The following is a 24,284-nucleotide window of genomic DNA, read 5'->3' as shown; positions in this document are numbered from 1 at the left end:
AAACTCCATCTCAAAAAAAAAAAAAAAAAAAAAAAATTAAAAATTAGCCAGGTGTGGTGGTGCACACCTATAGTCCCAGCTATTCAGGAGGGTGATGCAGAAGGATCACTTGAACCCAGAAGTTTGAGGTTACAATGAGCTGTGATCATGCCACTGTACTTCAGCCTAGGTGACAAAGTGAGACCCTGTCCCTAAGGGGGGAAAAAAGGCAAAAATTATTAGAATGGATTTTTTAAAAACAATGCTCTGTTGCCCGCAAAAACACTTTATAAAGACACAAATAAGTCAAAAGTTAACCAAGAGAAAAATGTGTACAAGAAGGGTGAAGCAGTTTCATGAATAATAGCTAAAATTGACTTCAAAATAAAGAGTACCACCACAGACAAAGAGGCTCATTTCATAATAATAAAAGAGTCTTTTTTTTTTTTTTTTTTTTTTTGAGACAGCCTCACTCCATCACCAGGTGCCAGGCTGGAGCGCAGTGGTGCGATCTTGGCTCACTGCAACCTCTGCTTCCCGGGTTCAAGCAATTCTCCTGCCTCAGCCTCCCAAGTAGCTGGGATTACGGGCGCATGCCACCATGCCCAGCTAATTTTTGTATTTTTAGTAGAGACGGGGTTTTACCATGTTGGCCAGGATGGTCTCAATCTCTTGACCTCATGATCCGCCCACCTTGGCCTCCCAAAGTGCTGGGATTACAGATGTGAGCCACCACACCCGGCCTAAAAGAGTCATTTTTTAGGAAGGCATAGCAATCATGATTGTCTATGTATCTAATAACAGAGCTTCAAATATACAAAGCAAAAACTAGTAAAACTAAAAGATGTAGACAATTGTATAATCACATAGTCAAACATTTTGACATTCCTCTTTCATCGACTGATAGAACAAAATGGGTAGAACAAGTTGATCGAACCAAAAGATCAGTAAAGACCTACATAGATTGAGGAATTTATTTAAGAGAAAAAGAACTGATTTTTTTAACACTGAGAAAATTTTTCAGCTCTTTTTAGAGAAGTGAGGGAATCAAAGCCAAACAAATTGTAAAAATAAGGCGATGATTCAAACAAAGCAAAAAATGAAAATTATACATGACACATCATGATAATAATGTAAGCCCTGGATATTGACAGAACTAAAAAAATTTAGACAACTTTATGATATTGGAAAGCTGAGTGTAGAAGTGAATGTAGAATGTGATAAAAGAAAATTAAATCTTCCCAGAAGATTATATTATGTTCTTTAAGTTTATGCAGCAAGAAAGCAATATAAAAACAATATTTAGATATAGGGCAGTGGATATCTCCAAAAAGACTAGGAAAGTGGCTGCCTCTGGGAAGCCAAATTTAAAGACAAAGGTAGAGCAGGGGATTGCTGGTAATTTCCTATTATATGCTATATATAGTATCATTTGACTTCTTAAATTCTTCACGTTTCACTCTGATAAGCCTATAAATTAAATTTTGTAACTGACTCTGTGGTCTCATAATTCCACATTCAAGGCTCTGGGCAGTTGTTTAGTTACCTTACAGTATAAGCATCATTGAATTTAATAACGTTAACAGAAACTGAAAACCACAAGTAAATGATCCATCTACTCAAAAAAAATGTGGCTTGGCATATTGTAAACAGGAATGCAGGCTCCATCCAGCAATCCCTTAGGGAGAACCAAAAGTCCCTACGTTGTGTGACAGTAATATGTGTTGGTAGGTTTAAGATGAAGATTTAAAAATATTAAATGCTGTACTTACGGTTCCTTTCTCTTCCAAAATTCACCACAGCTACTCCTTTATTTCATTGTATTTTATATACTTCTATGCTCAATGCATTTTAATGTATTTAGAGAAATGTTGCACTTCCTTTCAGAGAACTTGAAGGAAGAATTAATGACAGCTACCTTCAAACTAAGCAAATTGTTAAAACAAAAGCAATGATTAGCTCCAAGTAAAACACTTGTTTGGGATTTTTTCTTTACTTCTTAACCTCACCCTACTCACAATCATCATGTCAAGAATCCCAGAATTGCACTTCAGACTGTGTTTAAGTCTTCATGCTCCCAATTGTCTATTATACCAAAAGGATTTCCATAAAGCAGACAAACACCAGAGAGCAACAGACACTGTGAGTCATACCTCAAGTGGCCAACTCTGTCTCTAGCTTCAGCAGGAAAGAGTTGTAAAAATCAAGAGATCTGGGAGGCTGAGGTGCGCAGACCACCTTTGAGACCAGCCTGGCCAACACGGCGAAACCCTGTCTCTATTAAAGATACCAAAAAAAAAAAAAAAAAAAGAAAAGAAAATTAGCCAAACGTGCTTGCTTGAACCCAGGAGGCAAAGGTTGCAGTGAGCTGAGATCTCACCACTGCCCTCTAGCCAGGGTGACAGAGCAAGACTTTGTCACAGAATTAAAAAAACAAAACAAAAACAAAAGAAACAAGCAAACAAAAAAAAGAGATTCTTAGCAGTTGATAAAAAAGAGAATAATATGCCTTCTAAACCCCTTCCTCTCAGACATACAACTTGTTTTTGTCTTTTGGAGAATGAATGGGGAAACAGTCTCCCAGGGGTTGAATCTACATGAACCAAAAGAGGGCATACAAAATAGGCTTTGCCCTCCAGCTTGTTGAGGTGATGTGTACATCCGAGACATCCACATGCTGCCCTCAGTGCAACCAGTATTTCTTTCATATTCCAAATAGGCTTGCTCAAGTCTTTACTGAGTGCCTACTGTGCTCATAACCCTACCAGATATGAGACAAGACAAATACACAGTGCGTCTTCATGTGAATATCTAGGTGGGATACTCAAGACTGAACCATCCAGTCCTAGTTTTCTCCAGTGAATCCCCCAGTAACTTCACATAACACCAACAGCCCCTTCTCTAAAGCTCTACTGCACCTCACCCAGAGCTCGGCTCAGCACAGTGCCCCATACAGAGGTGGTGCTTAACCAATACAAAAGACTGTATTAAACTACATATGACCATGAATATGCTGTATATATAAATCCACGTATCAAGAGAGAGCTTTCCTGACTACCCAGTCTAAAATGGGAGCCTCTCCTCCTTGCCTTACTCTTATTTGTCTTCATCTTACTGAGTGACTCTAGACTACCTGTCATTGTCTTTTTCTTCCCACTGGAGTGGCATGACAGCAATGGCATGCCAAGGATGGGGGGATGGGAATAGTTCACCCCAGGTGCAGGCAATAAGGAAATGCATTGTCTGTAGAAATCTGAAAACAATACTAAGCCTACAAAGAGTCAGTCTGCTTTTTATTATCAACATGCATCACCAATTCTAAGAAAAATGCCTGGGTGCCCTGCCAGGGCAGACTATTCCCACCACACTGCCCTTGGTGACTTACTGGCAGGGATTTCACTGTTTTGTTCACTGTTTTACCCCATCCTCCAACTATAAAAATGGTTGTTATTAAACTTATTCCTCCAATTTCATATATATGATTTATCTTTTCACATGAACTTTCATATTAAAATTATGTCTTACTACTCTGTGTGAGTGCATGTGTGTGCATCTGTGTGTGCATATGTGTGCATGCATGAGTATGTCTGCACATGTGTGTGCATGTGTGTACATGTGTGTGCATGTGTACCCCATAGTGCTCCAATGGGGAGACTGTGACAGGCACTCAATAATACTTTGTCAAGGTCAGGTAGGGTCTGTTGCCACCATCTAGAAGTTGATATAGGAAAAGGTTTTGGCAGAAATGTTGTCACTGTGTATGGTCGCCCAAGAAAATCATTTCATGATAGGGCAGCAAAAAACAAGGCAAAGAAGATACCACTCTTCCCCTCCCGCTCTGGCTGGCAGACTGCAAGCAACTGACCCTTTCACACCCCTCCACTGCTGCTTTAGATGCAGAGAAACTTTTTTGAGAACCTGCTCTGAGCCAGGCACTATGCCAACCCTTTGCATGTGTTGTCTCATCTAATCTCCACAACTCTCATATGAAAAGGTACCATCATTGTCCTTAATCCTCAGGCAATGAAACCAAGCCTTGATGAGGTTAAATAATTCACTCATGCGTATTTATCTAGCAGTTAATCAAGCTGGAGTCAGATGGTCTACTACCGGAGTTTAACCTCTAAATAACAGGGTATTTTAAATACAGACCATTCTAATCAAATTCTTTATTACAGGTTATTTCATCTTGCACACATATCATTAGAATCAAGGAGTATCAGATGTTTTAGCCCAGTCTTCTTCTTCAGGCTTTCTCTTATTATATCAGTTCGAACGCAGAAGTCAAGCCAGTCACTGAACTCAGTCTTTAACAAGCTCTTCTCACAGAATTCCACCTACTCTCACTCCCTTTCACAACATCACAGTAGAGCTTATCGGGTCCACTATAGTGATGGCAGAACCAAGACATGCAGCTGGCAATTGACTCCTAATTCATCTTGCCATCCAATCCCAATAAGCCAAGTCCTAAGTTAAACCCAGAATATTAGATGCTTAAGCTCAAACATTAGAATGAAATAAAACGAAACCTGCAGTTGATTCCCTCATAGATCTAACATGACTCAAGTTTCCCCTCCTGTGAAGTCCCCTATTCAAACATCAGTGTCCTCAAGCTAGTTCTCTCCTACCCCTATACCAGATCTCAAGGCCAAAAGTTCATTATATCTACCCCTACTAAGCACACTGACTGAAACCAAACTGCATTAACTTAGCCTGTCTTGAAGATTTACTAGTCTCTTTTCTAGAGCCTTGGCTCCTCTATACACACATACATATAATGCTTCTTGTCCTTTTTCAATGCAATTTCAGGGTTTTATGCTTCCCCTAAGTCTCTCCAATCTCCCACTCTTGAAGCAGCAGTGCATGCCTGTACATTTCCTAGTATGTTCCACCACCATAGCTCAACTGTGTACCAAGTGGGTAACTGCCTGGTTAACCTAGTAAATCAGAGAGGACCTCAGCCTGCTCCTCCTAAGCAGACAGCTATCCCAAACTCGACCACACAAGGAAATAGAGGTAAGGGCAATTTACAGAAGCCTTCACATGTTGACAGGACTGGCCTTAGCTCTGCATACATGCCTGACATATGCTCATACATGAGTACACATGTCCCAAATGGGGCCCGTGGCCAAATAAGTTTGAGGAACACTTCATTCCATTCTTCTTCCTTAGTTGCACATTAGTGCATCAAAGGCACTGAGAAGTCCTGCAGTAAAAACACTCGTGTGATTTTGTTTAAGTGAATGAGTCACAAGCTAATTTATTGACCATGGAATTTTTTTCCCCCCAGCATCTAATGGGACATAGAGCATTTGGTCCTTTTACACAAGGCCAATAATTCAATGTTTTAATATGTTTAATATCTGAAAATCTGCCTATGAGATTTGACCAAGCTCTCAGAAATGTTAAAGCCCAATGGTCTCTCACATTTTTGAGATAAAGGGTTGTCACGAATATCTTTTGAATACACACATTTTAGGCAATATCGTAGAGGGGAGGTAACATGATTTGTAGTAAACCCAGGTCTGAATCCCACCTCTAACACCCAGGCAAAAAAAAAAAAAAAAAAAAACCCTACATGCCAGGGCTGTTGTGATATGAAACTATGAAATTAAATTAAACTAACCTTCATAAAGAGCCTGGTATTTAGAAATACTTAAAACTTGGAGTATTTGAACACATTGTACAGATCTAATGATCACTGAACTAGCCCAATGTCCTTGCGGTCATGGACTAGACATGTTTCTACTTGTTCTCACTCAGATTTTATTGCAGTTCCACTTAACTGCATGCATCTGAGCATTTTTTTTTTTATCAAGTAATGACAGGTTGTCTGATCATAGGGCTCTCCTTTAATGAATGTGAACTCTCACAGTCTTTAAGAACTAAGGCTCAGATGTACTCTGAGTCACACATTTTGGTAGATAATTTTAGACATATTTCATATATTTCCCTGAGATTCATATTCCTCTAAAATACCAAGTAATCTAAAAGCTTCATATAGAAGAAAAGGCATGTTTCTACAGCCAGGCAGATTTTTATCTCAGCTTTGCTACTTATTGACCTATGAAGAGTTATTTAACCTCTCTGCACCTTACCCTCCTCATCTGTAAAATGTGGATAATATACTTATTTAGAAGAGTTAAGAGAGCGAGATGTGTTACATCAAATACGCAATTAAGTAAGTGAATATGTGAAGTGCAAAGAATGCCCAACACTTAGTAAATGCTCAACAATAGTAACTTCTTCTACCTCACCTGCAAGCCCCACCACCATCTTCAAAGGTAGAGAGTGAAGCTGCTTGGACAAGCCAGTCCTGAAACTCAGCAGCAAGGGGGAAGCTTATGGGTAGAAATTTCTGATCCTGTAGGAAGAACCATTATTGTCATGGAGACTAAAATATAAGACAGATTTCAGACCTCCCAGGTAGCTCAGAACACAATACCCTAAAGTCTGGTGCCTTGGCATGCTGGGTACTTTGAAATGAAGGAGACAGGAAGGACCTCAGAAGCAAGGTATCTCTGACCTTCCCCATCCTCCTGTCCTCCTGTCTCTCATGCCCTTTTCTCCCTCAAAGCAAGTCACAGAAACCATAATTCTTTTTCCCTAAGATGGATCATATATACTAGAACCCCTCCCCCTAAATCAAGCCATAAAACCCAGAAAAGTCACTCTCTCCCTTCTCTCTCATTCCAAGGAGACTCTCATTTCAAAGGGACCCTACCCCATACCTTGGAAGAAGCAATGCTACAGAGAGAAGCCAAGAAAAATCTGAACAGACAGGCCCTGCTGGGTTTCCTCTCTCAGTCTATTGCCATTAGATCACATCCTTTGTCCACTTACATTTCTACATAGCTGTTCATTCTTCATTGAACCCGAGCATAAAAATAAAAATGGTTTTCCCTGAGTCTCTGGGTTTCATCTCTGAAGCTTCCTGCATCACAGAAAATTTTAATTAAGTAAATTGTTTATACTTTTCTCTTGTTAACCTGTCTTTTGTTACAGGAGTGTTGGTTGTGACCATTATGATGAATGAGGGATGGTATCACACATTTCCATCCCTATAAAAGACAACTCTTTGATGAAGACCTTTGTCCACTTTTCTCTCTAAACAGCTAAAGGTCTTTCTGTTAGTTATAAAAAGTAGTCTAGATGGTTACCCAAAACCCAGGTGGAATCAGCTGAGCCTTCACTTAAGGTTAAGACACTTAGAGGAGAGAGACTAGACAACTTCTGGAAGGTTGCTTTCAAGCCAGAGAAAAAAACGATATATCCATTGTCCACAATTCATACCAGTTACTGGGATATAGTGAGAGGAATGTGAGGGCAGGCACAGGGGTAATCACTATCTGAGTTCAGCCCATGCAGTGCCTAGAACAGAAGAGCCAGCTCAGAGTGTGGGCTCAGACATTTGGCAACCTACTAGTTGCGTGTGTGTGTGTGTGTGTGTGTGTGTGTGTGTGTGTGTGTGTGTGTGTAACTTCCTTGAAAAATGTTGAACTCACCTTCTTCCCACAATTTGTTGCCCAGGAAGTTGGCAGAGAGCAATAAGGGCCAAATACCAGAAATATCTGCATACAAGTTTCTCCATTCCTATTGAAGATTCAGGCCTGGTTTTACTCTCTGTATTAGGAGGGCAGGGACATCTGAGGTGGGCTCAATAACAGAATGGAGATGACAGTGACAGAGGGGGGCAATGAACTTGAAGTCATATCAATAGAAATTATCCAATATAAGCAACAGAGAGAAAAAAGATTGAAGAAAATGAACTGAGCCTCAGTGACCTGTGCAAAATATGAAAGGTCTAACATTCGCATTTTTGGAGTTCTAGAAGGGAAAAAGAAAGACATTGGTACAGAAAAATAATGTGAAAAAACGATGGCTAAAAATTTCCCAGTGGCGAGAACTATACATTTACAGATTCAAATTTGAGCAAATCCCTAACAGTATAATCTAAAAAAAAGAATGCTCATACCTAGAAACATATCATCAAACTGCTGAATACCAAAGATAAGAAAATATCTTGCAGATGGAGAAAAAAGATGCATTACATACAAGAGAACAGTGATTCAAATAGCTAATTATTTCTCATCAGAAACCATGGAAGCTGGAAGACAGTGGGTCAAAATTTTTTAAATGCTGTGGGAGGGAAAAACCCTAATGACCAAGAATTTTATATTCAGCAAAAATGTCTTTTAAAAATGAAGTTGAAATAAAGACATTTTCACTGGAGGAAAACTAGGAAAATCTATCACCAACAAATCAGCTCTAAATGAAATTCTAAAGGGAGTTCCTAAGGTGGAAGAAGAATGATACCAGAAAGAATTGTGGAACTTCACAAATGAAGAGGACCAACAAAAATGGTAAATGCTTAGGTCAATATCATAGCCTATTTTTTGTCATCTTAAGTTCTTCAACATATAAATGAATGTTGAAACCAAGGATTACAGCATTGTCTCGTAGGGTTTTAAATATATATAGATGCAATACACATGACAGCTACCATATAAAAGGTAGAGATAAAGGGGATTTTTATGGCTATAAGCTTTAAGCTTCATATTTCATATGAAGTGGTAAACTATCTCTAAATTGACTGCAAGAGGTTAGGCATGTAGATTATTGTCCCTTGAGTTACCACTGAAAATAAGTCTATATAAAGAGTTTAAAAGACAATCAATATATTAAAATGGAATACTAAAAACCTTCAAAAGAGGACAGGAAAGGGAGAAAAGAAGTACAAAAGGCAGAGGGGATGGAAATGTTTTTAAGAGAAAAGGACAGATTCAAATCCAAACATATCAATAATTAATTTAAATATAAATTGCCTAAGTAGCGACAAAAAATGTCCAATTAGGGAAAAAATACCCAATGGCATGCTGAATAAAATAAAACTAATTTAACTTTTGTGATATATATAGGTTAAAATTAAAGGATGGCAAAAGATATATAACACAAACACTAATCAAAAGAGAGCCAAAACTAATCACAATAGCAAAAACATGGAATCAACCTAGGTGCCCATCAATGATAGAATGGATAAAGAAAATGTGGAAATATACACCATGGAATACTATATAGCCATAAAAAGAAATGACATCATATTCTTTGCAGGGACATAGAAGGAGTTGGAAGCCATTATCCTCAGCAAACTAATGCAGAAATGGAAAACCAAACACCACATGTTCTCACTTAAAAGGGGGAGCTGAATTATAAGAACACATGAACACAAGCAGAGAACAACATACACTGGAGCCCATTGGGAGGCCCAGGGATCGAGGGGCAGATGGAGAGCATCAGGAAGAACAGCTAATGGATGCTGGGCTGAATACGTAGATGATGATGGGATGATTCTTGCAGCAAACCACCATGCCACACGTTTACCTAACAAGCCTGCACATCCTATACATGTACCCCCGAACTTAAAAGTTGAAGAAAAGAAAAAAAAAAGAGAGCTGGAGTGGCCAGATTAATCTTGGACCAAATAGACTTCAGAATAAGAAAAAGGAGATAAAAAGGAACATCACTCTGATAAAAGACTAAGTTCACCAGAAAGACAAAACAATACTAAATGTGTTTGCACTTAACCACATAACTTTTCAATTCGATTCCATTTTGCTTTTGCAAAATCCAACAGAATTGAAGAAGTAGAAACATTCACAATCACACTTGAAGACTTCAACATTTCTGTCACTGTCATAGATAAAGTAAGTAGAAAGCAATCAGCAAGGATATAGAGGACCTGAACAAGAGTGTTAACCAACTTGACCTAACTGACATTTATAGAATATTATCCAACAACAGCACAGTGAGCATTCTTTCAAGTGCATATGCAACATTCACCAAGATAGGTCATATTCTGGGTCATAAAGCAAACCTTAACAAAATTTTAAAACCTTGAATCATACAAAGGATGTTCTCTGTTTATAATGGAGTTAAACTAGAAACCAGTCACAGAAAAATATAGGGAAAATTTCCAAACATTTGGAAGTTGCATAATACATTTCCAGCAAGCCATGAATCAAAGAAAGTCAAATAATATTTCTCAAAAGAAATTTGAAAATATTTTGAACTGAAAAAAATTACATATAGTATACCAAAAACTGAGTGAGGCAACTAAAGCCACATAGACAGGGAAATGTATAGCACTGAATGCTTAAATCAGAAAACAAAGAATAACCTCAAATCACAAACTCTTTCCACTTTCCACTCTAAAGAACTAGAAAAATAAGAGCAAACTAAACACAAATTAAGCATAATGAACACAATAATAAAGGTAAGAGTAGAAGTCAGTGAAATTGAAAACAAACACAATAGAGAAAATTAATAACATCAAAAGCTACTTATTTGAATCAATCAACAAAATTGATAAAAGTCCAACAGACTGATTAAGGAGAAAAGAAAAAAGAAACAAACTACCAACATGAATAACAAAAGAGGGACTATCACTACAGACTCTTCAGAGATTAAAAGGTTAATAAAAAATACTATGAACAACTTCATGGCCATAAATTTAATAACTTAGATAACATTGATCAATTCCTTGGAAAAAAAGTAAAACAAGCTACCAAACTCACTTAAGTAGAATGATATACCATCAATAGTCCTGAACCTAATAAGTTAAATTTGTATTTAAGAGTGCATATGCAACATTCACCAAGATAGGTCTTTTGTCCAACAAAGCAAAAGAACAGATTCTGTTGCTGATGACTTCTACCAAACACTTAATGTTTAATGTTACATAAATTAAATTTGTATTTAAGACCCTCCAACAAGCAAAGGAACAGATTCTTTTGCTGATGAAGACTACCAAACATTTAAGCAAGAAATAAATCCAACTCTACACTACCTCATCCAGAGAATTTAAGTGGAGGAAACATTTCCCAACAAATTGTATAAGGATATAGTTGTGATGATACCAAACCCAGAAAAAAATACAACATAAAAAAAGAAAATTGCAGATCAATATTCTTATAAACATAGATGCAAAATGCTCAACAAAATTTTACCAAATTAAATCCAGCATTATATCAAAAGATAACATATCACATTTAAATGACATTTATTCCAGGAATACAAGGAAGTTTAATAGTCAAAAACTAAGCAAATTAATCCATTATATTAACAGATGGAAAGAAAAGACATATAATTAATAAACACAGAAAAAACTGACAAAATTTAACATCCATTTATGATAAAAATTAACAGCAAACTAACAGTGGAAGAGAACCTCTTTAAGCAAATAATGGGCTTGGCAAAAAAATAGCAAATAATGGGCATGGCAAAAAATAGATATCACTAGCATTAGACTTAATGATAAAAACTAAATGCTTTCCCACCAAGCTCAGGAACAAGGCAAATATGTTTGTTCTACTACTTCTTTATTCAATACTATACCCAGGTTTTATCCAGTTCAGTAAGTGTCAAAAGGTATATACTTTAAAAAGAAGGACATACAACTGTCTCAATTTGCAGATGTCATGACTGTCAACATAGAAAATCCCAAGAAAATGTATTTTAAAAGCTATTAGAAGTAATAAATTACTTAAGAGTGCAAGCCCAATATATGAAAATCAATATTTGTATATACTAATGATGAAAAATTAGAACATAAAAGTTGAAAAAAATCATGTTCAAAGATGAACATGAAATATTTAGGAAAATATATGCAGTATTTTCATGTTGAAAACTATAAAACACTGATCAAAGAAATAAGCCCTCAATAAATACTGAGATATACCATGTTCATGAATTAAAAGGCTCAATTTTGTTAGAATGTCAAACAATGGATAGATCACTAGGTATAATAAAATTTTAATAAAAATTCCTGAATAGCATTTAAATATTGACAAGCTAAGTTTAGTATTTATGTGGGAAGTCAAAGAAACTAGAATAGCCAAGACGATATTGAAACAGAAGAAAAATTCATAAGACTTACATTATATGATTTTAAGACATAATAAAGTACCTATGTACAGTAATAAAGACCATGTATAATAATCAAGATAATATGGTATTGGGAAAATGATAGGTGCATAGATCAATGGAAAGCAACAAACAGTCTAGAAATAGACCCACATATATTTTGTCAATTGATTTTTTTACAACAGGGCAAAGGCAATTTAATGAAGAAAAGTTATTCATCAAATAATCCTGAGATAACTGGACACCCATATATAAAGAAACTACAATCAATCTATATCTCAAGCCTTATACAAAACAAAAAACAAAAAACAAAAAAAAACCTCAAAATGAGTCATAGACCTAAATGTAAAATATAAAACTCTAAAACTTTTAGAAGAAAATATTTGGGAACTTGGATTAGATAAAGTGTATATTTCTTAGCTATAAACCATAAGCCATATACGAAAGATTCAATAAACTGGACATCTCCAAAATTAAAACTTTTTCTCTGAGAAAAACACTGTTAAGATTATAAAAAACATAAGTGACAAATCACTTATGAGAAAATATTCACAAATAACGCATCTAACAAAGTTCTTATTTCCAGAATATCTAAAAATTTTTCTAAACTTAAAATAACTTCAATTTTTAAAATGAGCAAAAGATTTGAATAAACACTTTGCCAGAGAAAATGTATGAATGGTGAACAAGCACATGCAATGATGTTCAACATCATTAGTTACTAGAAAAAAATGCACACTAATATATGAAATGTCACTAAAAAACAATAAGAATGACTATAATAAAAACAATTTTAAGCTCCTAAAACCCAAGAACTGGCAATGAAGAAAAGCAACTGGATATCTCACTCATTGCTAGTAACACAAAATAGTACCACCACTCTAAAAATGTGCATATTTTTACAATTAAGCTTACACTTACAACATGATCCAGTTCTTATCCTAAATATTTATCATAGAGAAATTTAAACTATTGATCACACAAAAACCCATACATAAATATTTATAGAAGCATGATTCATAATTGCCAAAGATGGAAATAATTCAAACATCCTTGAACAGATAAATGGCTAAACAAATTGTTATAAACATTTAAAGGTATCTTTCTCAGTAATAAAGAAGAAATAAAATATTGATCAAATCATTATGCTAAATGAAAGAAGGCAGACTCAAAGGGTTATATACTGTATGGGTTGATTTACATGACATCTTCTGAAATAAATCAAAACCATAGGAACAAAAACAGACCAGTGATTACCAGGGGTCAGGGTAGATGGTGAGTTTGAACTTTAGTAGATATAAATTAAAAATTAAAAAAGGCTAGAGTGCCTATATTAATAACAGAAAATAAGAGTAGAAATCAACAAAATAGAAAACAAAAAATTAAGAACTTAAATCTAACCAAAAGCTGATACTTTGAAAGATTAAGAAAACTGATAAACTTCATGCCAAATCAATCAAGAAAAAAAGGCCGGGCGCGGTGGCTCACGCCTGTAATCCCAGCACTTTGGGAGGCCGAGGTGGGTGGATCACAAGGTCAGGAGATCGAGACCATCCTGGTCAATATGATGAAACCCCATCTCTACTAAAACTACAAAAAATCAGCTGGGCATGGTGCCGCGTGCCTGTAATCCCAGCTACTCGGGAGGCTGAGGCAGGAGAATTGCCTGAACCCAGGAGGTGGAGGTTGCAGTGAGCCGAGATCGCGCCATTGCACTCCAGCCTGGGTAACAAGAGCGAAACTCCGTCTCAAAAAAAAAAAGAAAAAAAAAGACACAAGTTATAGATCCTACAGATATTAAAAGTATAAGGGAATATGAAGAACTTTATGCTGATGAATTTGACAACTTAGTTGAAATGGACAAATTTGTTGAAAGACACAAATTGCCTAAGCTGATTACTACCAACAGATAACCTGAATAGTCCCATATCTATCAAGTATACTGAATTTACAGGTGGAGGTGAGGGCTGAGTAGAATTTCTCACCAAGAAAATTCTGCACTGGTGATATTTGTCAAAGATTCATAGACATAATAATATCAATTCTACCCAAGTTCTTTTGGAAAACAGAAGAGGAGGGAACACTTCTTGGCTCATTTAATCATTTTATAATATTTTAAACATCAACTAGAGAGCAGTACTCTCATACTTACAAGGCCCCCAAATCAAAGTCATTGCCCAAGAACTCCTCCAATAGACTTGTATCCAGGGTTGGGTTCTCCAGAGTACCATTGGCTCCCTGAGCTGCAAAGGTAAATGGAAAATCTTGAGAACCATGAAGATTTCAGAATGGTTAATGGCTAAAAACACTGACAAATCTTTAGGGACAGGGACTGTGTCTTCCTTATTGTATACACAAGGATCGATAGCAAGGAGGAGGTAAAAAGTAAACATTTATTCGACGAGTGGATGGATGGAAGATGGATGGATGGTAGTTTTGTTGGTCAGCCAAATTATTTCCAGTTAAGTTCAACAAGAAGTTCAATATCTTGTTTCACACTTTTTTTAGATCTGCCAAAATGTAGCAAAATAGTTCTGTCCTTTTCCTTGTTTACAAAATGAAAATAAATTTACTGGTTTCTTACTGACTATAATAAATATGTTGATATTTTTACAGAACAAAATATAGAGCCATATACTATAAAAAAGACAAAATTTTTTATCTGCAGGTAACATGACTCTATACAACTGACAAACAGAAATAATCAGAAACTTAAATAGGGTTGTAGGTGATGAGTACACTAAAAGCCCAGACTCTATCAGTATGCAATATATGCATGTAAGAAGCCTGCGCTTGTACTCCTAAGTACATATAAATAAAAAATGAAAAATAAACTGGCCAGTCATGGTGGCTCATGTGAGTAATCCCAGTACTTTGGGAGGCTGAGGCAGGCAGATCATTTGAGGTCAGGAGTTGGAGACCAGCCTGACCAACATAGTGAAAACCTGTCTCTACCAAAAATACAAAAAAATTATCTGGGTGTGGTGGCATGTGCCTATAGTCTTAGTTACTCAGGAGGCTGAGACAGGAGAACTGCTTGAACCCAGGAGGCAGAGGTTGCAGTTAGCTGAGATCATGCCACTGTACTCCAGCCTGGGTGACAGAGTAAGACTCCATCTCAAAAATAAATAAATAAATAAATAATAAAAATAGCCTGTCTGCAACCCTTTGAGCTATGATTTAAAATAAATAAATAAATAGGGTAGTTGGTTAAAACTAAATACAAAAACTAATTGCTGTATATAAAGAAATAACAGCCATTCAATCATGCAAATACATATAATGGAAAAAAAGATTTTATTCAAAATAACAAAAAGCATATCTAAATAGACATTTAGAGACAATTTTTTCACTAAAAACTCTATGAAAGGCCTTAAGAAAAGATTTGAATAAATAGAGAGACCTACATTGTTCTTAGACTGAAATATAATATTGCAAAAATCTTACTACACATTATTTAGGATGTCTGCCAACCCCACATAGTTGCTTTCTGTGACTTTCGCCTCACAAAGATAGTCTCCTGCAGCCATAATTGTAATATATAACCTCTACAGGCATCTGAATCAGGGAAAAGCAATCCATTGGTTGGACAGTGATCAATTCAACTATTTCTCCCAAGAATTTAAACTCATGGACTTTAAAGCTGGTATTGAGATTAAGTCACAATAGCTAAGGCAGAGGACTAGAGCGATAGTCTAAATACTTCTGATTCTGGCTGGGCACTGTGGCTCACGCCTGTAATCCCATCATTTTGGGAGGCCAAGGAAGGCAGACCACTTGAATTCAGGAGTTGGAGACCAGACTGGACAACATGGCAAACCCTATCTCTACAAAAATATCTCCCCCAAAATTAGCCAGATGTGGTGGTGTGTTCCTGTAGTCCCAGCTCCTCAGAAGGCTGAGGTGGGTGGTTCACCTGAGCCTGGGAGTTTTAGGCTGCAGTGAGCCATGATTGCACCACTGCACTCCAGCCGGGGCAACAAAGCAAGACCTTGTCTCAAAATAAAATAAAGTAATATATTATGTAAGTGATATTGTGTCCTTCTCAGCGCCTTAAAACAGGAAGATAATAATGTCCTGTTATGACTGATGTTAATGTTGATTCCTTGGTTAAAGTACTGTATGCCAGCTTTCCCCACTGTAAAACCTCTCCTTTTGTAATCTGTGGGGAAATACTTTGAGACTCTGCATACATACTGTTTCTCATCAAGTTTTTACCCAATAGTTTTAGCATCTTTTGATGATCATAAGTATTTTAATACAAAAAATGAAAAACAAACTGAAATATTTTATTTTTCAGTTTAAGCCTCAGCATTCAGGAAAAATTATTTTTTTCAACTTTGATTTTAGAAATAAAGGGTGCATGTGCAAGTTTGTTCCATAGGTATATAAGTCTCAGCATGATGCTGAGACTTAAAGTATGGATCCCATCACCCAGGTAGTAAGGATTTACAGCCATTTTTTTTTCCAGGCCAGAATCTAATCTAGAATAACAGAATGCATTGGGTTATCATGTATTTTTAGATTTATCAAAGTGTGCAGGCTGTTTATAGAATGTCCTTCAGTTTTAGTTTGCCTCCTATTTTCTTATGGTTAAATTCAAATTATACATGTTTGACAAGAATACTACATAAATGAGGTCCGTTCAATAAAATATTATGTACCCATTTAATAAATTTTACAATATCTCAAGAGAAAAAAATGAGTTGCAAAAATCTTGTACCCAGTTAATTTCAATATAAAGGCAACAGACAGACAATTCCAAAATGAAAAAGTTGAGGGTATAAGACTCCCTTACGTCCCCCTTGAAAGTAGTTCCTTAATAAAAATTCAGCCAATCAAGAATGACTCACAAAAAAAAAAAAAAAAAAAATACAGAAACTGAGGTGAAAAACAACCAGGGATGAAGAGCAAATTCATACAAATATAGGATTTAGGCTGAATTTCTAAGGGAATTATGGCTGCAAATCAAAATGTAAAAGTAACAAACCCTGACAAAGGAAAAATAATACAAACAACAAAAATTGAAAGGTGAGGAGATGGAAGATGGGAAGTGATGTAATACTATCTCATCATTTATATCTCAGAATGTATCTTTACTACCTAAACCTGTACCATTTGGTAAAAAAAAAATGCTTTTCAGTGATTTTTTAAAATCCCCTGTCTTTAATCTTGGAAGAATCCTTTAGAACTGATACCTTTAACAGTAAAGAATTACTTTCTTCAGAATTACAATTCTGTAATTCCTTTATTTTTCTTCAAGTTCTTTTTATTCTGTTAAATTCAAGTAAAATTAATATTTTATATTAAATTTAATGTTTTATGAAAATAGTGCATATAAGATCATTTCTTATAAAACTATTTCTTATGGTTAAATTCAAATTATACATCTATCTACTTACCTATTGTATTAGCCCATTTTCCTGCTACAGATAAAGATATACCCAAGACTGGGCAATTTACAAAAGAAAGAGATTATTAGACTCACAATTCCACATGGCTCACAATCATGGCAGAAGGTAAAAAGCACATCTCACATGGTGGTAAACAAGAGAAGAAAGCTTGTGCAGGGAAACTCCCATTTTTAAAACTGTGAGATCTTGTGAGACTCATTCACCATCACAAGAACAGCACAGGAAAGTCCTGCTTCCATGATTCAATAATCTCCCACAAGGTCCCTCCATAACATGTGGGAATTATGGGAGCTACAAGATGAGATTTGGGTGAGGACACAGAGCCAAACCACATCACCCATCCATCCATCCACATATCCATTGTAGATGATGAAATAACATCCCATAACTTTTAACACTGGTTAGATTATAGGATTGAGAGCAACTGATCACTGTTTTCAGGTCCTAATTTTAAACTTTGAAAAAATATTTTATACAATTTTGGATAAAACTATTTTCTAAAACAATTAAAAAATCAAATTGCCAAAATCAACTCAAAAATAAAGAGGATGTCTGAAATGACAAATAGCCCTGGAATGGTGAAAATTTTCACCCATAACTTTCACCCTACCCCTGCATAAACAAGAAGTTCCAATAACATCATGGCTCATGCTTCTAAAACTTCAACAACATAACTTCCACCATTTTCACAATTCTAAAACAGAGAAAGAATAAAAGCATCCAAAGTATTTTCATGACATTAGCACCAAATGAATGCCAAAATCTGACAGAGATGAAATACATAAAGAAAACCATAGACTAATATTATTTGTGAAGAGTATATTCAAATCCTAATTAAAATGTTGTCAAATGAAATTCAACATTAAAAGAAAAATTTATCATTAAGAAACACAAAGATGACTCAACACTAGAATTCATATATCAAAGGTAAAATAATATTTGACCTTCTTAATGCTAAAAGGCATTAAAAATTCAACATCGATTCCAATGAACACATCTTTAAAATTATATATATCCATATGCACATATATATTGTACGTACGACAGAAAACTAATGTCAAACAAGAGCCACTGGGCACAGTGGCTCATGCCTGTAATCCCAGCACTTTGGGAGGCTGAGGTGGGCAGATCACTTGAGCCCAGGAGTTTGAAATCAGCCTGGCAAACATGGTGAAACCCTGTCTATACTAAAAATACAAATATTAGCTGGGTGTGGTGGTGGGCGCCTATGGTCCCAGCTACTTGGGAGGCTGAGGCATGAGAATCGCTTGAACCTAGGAGGTGGAGGTTGCAGTGAGCTGCGATCACAGCACTGCACTCCATCCAGCCTTGGCAACAGAGCAAGATTCTGTCTCAGTTATCAAAAACAAAAACAAATAAGAGCTGGTGTCATGTTTAATGATTTCAAAAATTAAAAATACTGTATATTCATTATGGTAAAAATAAAATAAGTATTTTAGTTACCATGTTATTACACAATACATTGCTAAATGCACTAGCATCCCATTTAATCAAGAAAAGGAAGAGAGATATGAATGTCAGAAAGGTGGTAATAGTTTGCAAATGACATATATTTTAAATGTATAAATCAACATCAATTAAAACTTCAAAATAATAGGCAACTTCAATAAAAAGACCATCACAAAAGTAATGTATAAAAAATAGATTTCTATATTAAAACAACAGCTACTGAGAAAATATAATGTAGAAAAGTCCATTTATAATAGGAATACAATTTTTAGGAATAAAATTAAATCAGAAGAAACTCTAAAACTCTAATATAATTAAGAGAAGATTAATAAATTCAGAGTATATTTTGTTTGCATAAAAAAGGCAATAGTATAAAGATGTAAATACTCCTCAATTAAGTTATAAATTTAATATATCTATAATCAAAAATTTCTTAAGGAAACAAACTGATTCTAAAGTTTATCTCAAAGAATGCTAATGTGAAAATATTCAGGAGAATAAAAAGTCTGTGAGTAAGAAAAGGATATTCACCAACAAGATGTACAAAAGTAATATAAATATTGTGTTCCAACAATAAGCAGACCAAACTTTTGAACATAATAAAGTCTAGAAATAAATCTAAAGATATTTATGAGAATTTAGTTTGTGATAAATGTATCATTTTATGTTATGAGAAGAAAGCTAAATTCTATACTAGAATCTCACTTCTACACCAAATTCCTAGATGTATAGAAGATTTAGACAAGTCGTAATATTACTAGAAGAAAAAAGGCACATATGTCTTTATGTTTCAGAAGAAGAAGACTCTTAAACCATGATGGGAACACCAAAAAATATACAGAAAAAAAAGGTCTATAAATTTGACTACATAAATATGGAATTTTTGAGACTACATAAAAAGCAAGGTTGAAAGCAAATGATGTTTCTAAGGTTTTGGACTAATAATTCCCAAATCAAAACTTAATGATTGTCTGTATTTTACCAAAAAAGTTTCATGAGGGCAAAAATCATAGTTGTCTTATTTGTCACTGTAACTTCATAGTGCTAAAGCTTTTTTTTTTTCCCCCCCTTTTTTAAAGAGAGAGAGAGGTCATTTGAAGAGTGAGGTAAGTATTTTCTAGGGCTTCAGAGCCAGCTAATGAGGAAGTACATGTGTCTGGATAACAAATGCATAGAAAAGCCAGAGAGATGGAATCCAAAATGTTCATGGTAATTATCTTCAGTGATAGTGCTTGGTTTTGTTTTCTCTTCTTTATAATTCTGTTTTATTTTTTAAATGTATTACTTTTGTAATCATGAAGTTATATAAGAAGTTCATCTCAGAGTAAAAATAATCTTTTTCTTTGAAAAAAAAACGGTGTTTGTTGAATGGATGGATGAATGAATAAATGAATGAATATCTTCACTAGCAAGAGCTGGATTGATGATCCTTAGTAAAGAGGTGTCAAAACTAGAGCATATGCTCTCTGTTCTGTATGCCCTCCTTCACCCCATCCTTTCTGCAGTTTCTGAGCAGAAGAATACATTAGCACCCAACAACAAAAGGGCCTTGAAATGTGAGTTTCCTTTAGAGCCCTCTGACTAAATCTTTGTCTTACCGCAGCAGAGTGGCACAAGAACCTCCCACCCCACCAGACAATTACCAAAGAATGGTAGCTCCTCATTGCCACTATTGGCAGTCAATAGCCAATATCTAAAAGCCAACATCTAAGGGTTAAACTAAGGCAAGGAGTTTATTTGTGCTAAATGCAGAGGAGAACCCGTTTTGGGGGAGTCAATCGCTCTCTAAGCTGCCACAGAAAAACAACGCACAAATCCCATCATTTACAAGGGTGTCAAGAGCACCGTCTGATGCAGGTATTATCTTCGGCAACTCCCAGTCTCTATTCTGTGAGGTACACTTTGCTTCATGCTTTGCTTTGCTGGAGGATTATAATATTCACATCTGTAGAATCTGAAATAGCTAGGGTTTTCTTTTCCCAGCAGTGGAAATTCACACTGTTGGGAAAAGTGAAAATCTGAAATAGGTGATAGATAATTTAATGAGGTCTTAATAACTTTTGTGGGTGGGTTTTTTCCAGGTACAATTTAAATACCTCACAGTTCAGCTTTCTATCCCCCACACCAGTACTCCTCAAGTTTTATGTTAGCTTCATAAAGAGAATTTGGAGGCTTTTCTTCTTTCTCTACATTCTAGAATTGTGAAGATAGTGCAGGAGAGACATCACCAACCCAATTTGTTGACATGAGCGAAGAGGAAAATGAGTGGAATATATCCCACATGCCTCCAGGATTCACAGGAGAGATTCCTAGAAATTTAAATGGAAAGAAATGACCTCATAGTGGAGTTGAGTCTTGAGCTGGAATTTGAAGAAAGGCTAGGATGGGCAAGACATATTGATTCTTTCATTGATTCACCCACAATTTACTAAGTACCTACCACGTGCCAAGCATTGCCCAAGGGTCTGGGGACATAGCTGTGAAAAAGAAGAAGACAACCCTGTAGAGGGCTTGCATTCTAACAGAGGGCAAGAAGGCGATATTGTGGGTAGGGTAGAACACACATGACATATAAGAAATAACAAATAAGATATTTTCAGAGAGTGAGGAAAACAAAACAGGCTGGCGTAATAGACTGTGATGGAGGGAGCGCTTTTCTATGTGGATACCTCTCTCAGAAGGGAGCCAGCCATGCAGAGATCAAGGACAGAGTGTGCCAGGTGGAGAAAATGGCATGGCAAGAAACAGATCATCTAATGGGTTAGGGCACAGGAGCATGAGAGTAGGGCAGGAAGGCAGAGCAATAGGAAGCCTTTGGAGAGTGACATCATATGCTTTATGTTTTTAAGGGTCATTCTGGTTGCTTGTGGGAAGATTATAAGGGGAGAAGAAGAGAAGGGAGATCAATTTGAATACTTCTGCAGTTACCTAGGGACACTCAGAGTTTGAATTTCTCACACTGGGCCAAGCAAAAGAACAAGCCCTTTGCTTATGTGATCTTATTTAATCTTCCTAACAGCCCTAGGAGGTGGCCATCAATATTACCCCCAGTTTACAGAAAAGGCCAAGTGATTACACAGGTTAACCAGCTTGCCCAGAGTCACACAGCTTGAAAGCGACACACAGGGAAGCCAACCGAGGCTTCTGAGCATGCTCTCACCACTGCCCGTGCTCTGCTGCCTCCCCAGCAACGCCAGCCAACTGCCGGGAGGACTGACTTGCTTCTACTGCTTCACTGGGCTTTGCAAGCCAACGGCTAAGAGAAGCAGATGGAGGGAGGAACCTGTTTCGTTTTCCACTGAAGCCCCTGCTGGTGTCCCATCTGCTTTATATAGCACCCTCCCTTCCCCACCCCCCACACAATTCCCCAGGTAGAAATAGGAGGTGGCCCATAGATTCTAAGACCTGACTCTTGTGTCACTTGCTTTATATCACCCACCCACCCCCACCTGGTCCCCCAGGTAGAAATAGGAGATGGGCCACAGCTCTAGGACCTGCCTAATGTGGCCTGCCCAAACACCTTAATGAATAAGGAGAGATGATCCCTGCAGTGGCTGGCTTCCTCTTAGACTCCAAGGGAGTGTTTTTCAAATCCAAAGGAAATTACTCAACAGAGTAAATCCACAGTGTCAGATAAAATTGTTTTCAGGAGGTTTTACACACATAGAACAACTCTCAAATGGCTCCTAAAATAAATCTCATGCTTTTAAACATAATCACTTTGCTCTAAATGTTTTAAACATTTGTTTATAACACCCAAGCCTGCCAAGAGGGCTTCCTTAGGCATCTGATCCCCTGTCAGGGAGGCTCAATTTGAAATCAGATTCCACTCTTTACTTCTGTGGCTAGGAAGGGCTGCCACAGTCTTGTTCACAAAGGAAGAAGCTGCCCACGCCTCCTGGGTGTGTCAGAGAAGCTGTCCCCTTATTGCTTTTGTAAAGCAAAGCCATTCCCACCTAATTCTCTGCCTCCCTTTCCAGGCATAGCAAGAGCTACAGGACAGTAACACGTCCTGCTGCCCTTGGCCTTAGGCAGACAATAAAAAGACACTTGGGTATGAAGATCAGTCCATCAGGGAGTACTACAAACAAACCCAAGTCGCATCCACCAGGACCTACTAAAAAATCTATATACGCCTTTGCGGCTTCTCCAAGGTTGTGAGCAGGGAAGGCACAGCAAAGACCTTGCTTTCGGGAATCCCTGCCTTCTCTGCTTACCACCTGCCAATACTATATAAAGATCTTTTCTTATTTCTATCCAACAGCTTTCTTCATTACTTTCCCCAACCCTGGTGTGGCCTTCTTCTTTATTTATTCTTTCGCACTTGGTGCCACATAATAACACCCAGAGTATTCAGACAACTGGCAACATGACAAAATTTGTCCCAACAACTCTAGTTATTTAAAAGATTTAAAAAATAATAATGAGGGTCTCCCAAATGGTTACTTTCTGGATTTAAACATAAAGATAGTTTCCCTCTGACGTGCCAGTGTTCAGGAGTGGAAATATCAATAGATATTTCAAAGAAGGAGAGGAGAGGAAGAAAAGGAGATGGAGGAGAGGAAGAGAAATAAAATACTCCCCTTCTCCATTTGCTAAGAATACTTTTGTCTTGAAAATCCATTAAATGTAGTACTGGATCTAAAATCTAATGCTGGTGTGTAGAGACACAACCACTCTGGAGTTAGAGAAGGATGGCATTTTCTTAGAGATATTACCAATTATTAATTGACTAATTGCTTTATTCATTTACTTACACATTTACTTAGTGTTCACTCTGTGTCCTGAAATAAAATCAGAAACAAGCTCACAGTCCGGTGAGAGGGACAAGAAAACCAGCTATAGCAATGCAAGTTGTTAAGTAATGATGAACGTGTGCTTGGATACTATGGAAGCCTTTCAACTAGGCTGGCCTGGGGTAAGCCAAGGACTTCCTGTCAGTGACACTTGAGAGGGCTTTTTAAGGTTAAGTAGGGATTCACTAGGTAAAAGATGATAAACCTGGGAACAAAAAAGGATGTGCAAATAAATTCAAATAATCAACAGCAGGACTATGTGGAAATGTGCCTATAGTCTGACCACGGCCAGGAGGCAGGCAAAGAACATGGCAGAGACTGAGGGTCACACCCCTCCTGGACCCCACTGCCAGCTGTCCATGCTTTTATTTCAGCCACCAAAGCAATTATGTGTTGTGTATCTGTTTCTTTCCGCACAACTTTAAGCCTTTCTAGGGCAAAAATTATTTTTTATTATATAAATCCTAAGCATCCAGAACAGGACTTAGAACATGATAGCTATTCAATAACTGTTGACCTTGTTAGATGAGTGAATAACGCTTTGAATACATGTAATTATGAATGGTGGAAAGTTGTATTACGGTAAGAACTTTATCTTGAAAGTGATAGAGTCATTGAAAAACTTTAGGCAGGGGAGTGATGTGATTAGGTTTGTAATTCTGAAAGATCATTTAATCTGCAGTTGGGAGATGGGACTGAAGCT

At 36.7% G+C, this 24,284-nt stretch overlaps 1 protein-coding gene across 6 annotated transcripts in view; it reads right to left on the bottom strand.

Annotated features, from left to right (window-relative positions):
• The window catches only part of MYRFL (myelin regulatory factor like), a 126,179-nt gene that overhangs the window by 83,452 nt on the left and 18,443 nt on the right, over positions 1 to 24,284 (bottom strand). For all 6 annotated transcript variants that reach the window (XR_004274151.1, XM_032295543.1, XM_032295528.1 and 3 more), the window contains exon 2: positions 14,054 to 14,144. Coding sequence is in view for 5 of the 6 variants with exons in the window: in XM_032295543.1 (XP_032151434.1) it covers positions 14,054 to 14,144 (91 nt within the window). In the remaining variant the exon portion in view is untranslated. The remainder of the gene's footprint in view (positions 1 to 14,053; positions 14,145 to 24,284) is intronic.

The sequence above is a fragment of the Sapajus apella genome, unplaced genomic scaffold (assembly GCF_009761245.1).
Source record: "Sapajus apella isolate SASKATOON/1434 unplaced genomic scaffold, GSC_monkey_1.0 scaffold2, whole genome shotgun sequence".
Lineage (NCBI taxonomy): Eukaryota > Metazoa > Chordata > Mammalia > Primates > Cebidae > Sapajus > Sapajus apella.
Note: the sequence above shows the minus strand (reverse complement) of the source record. Positions and strands in the feature narration are given on the sequence as shown.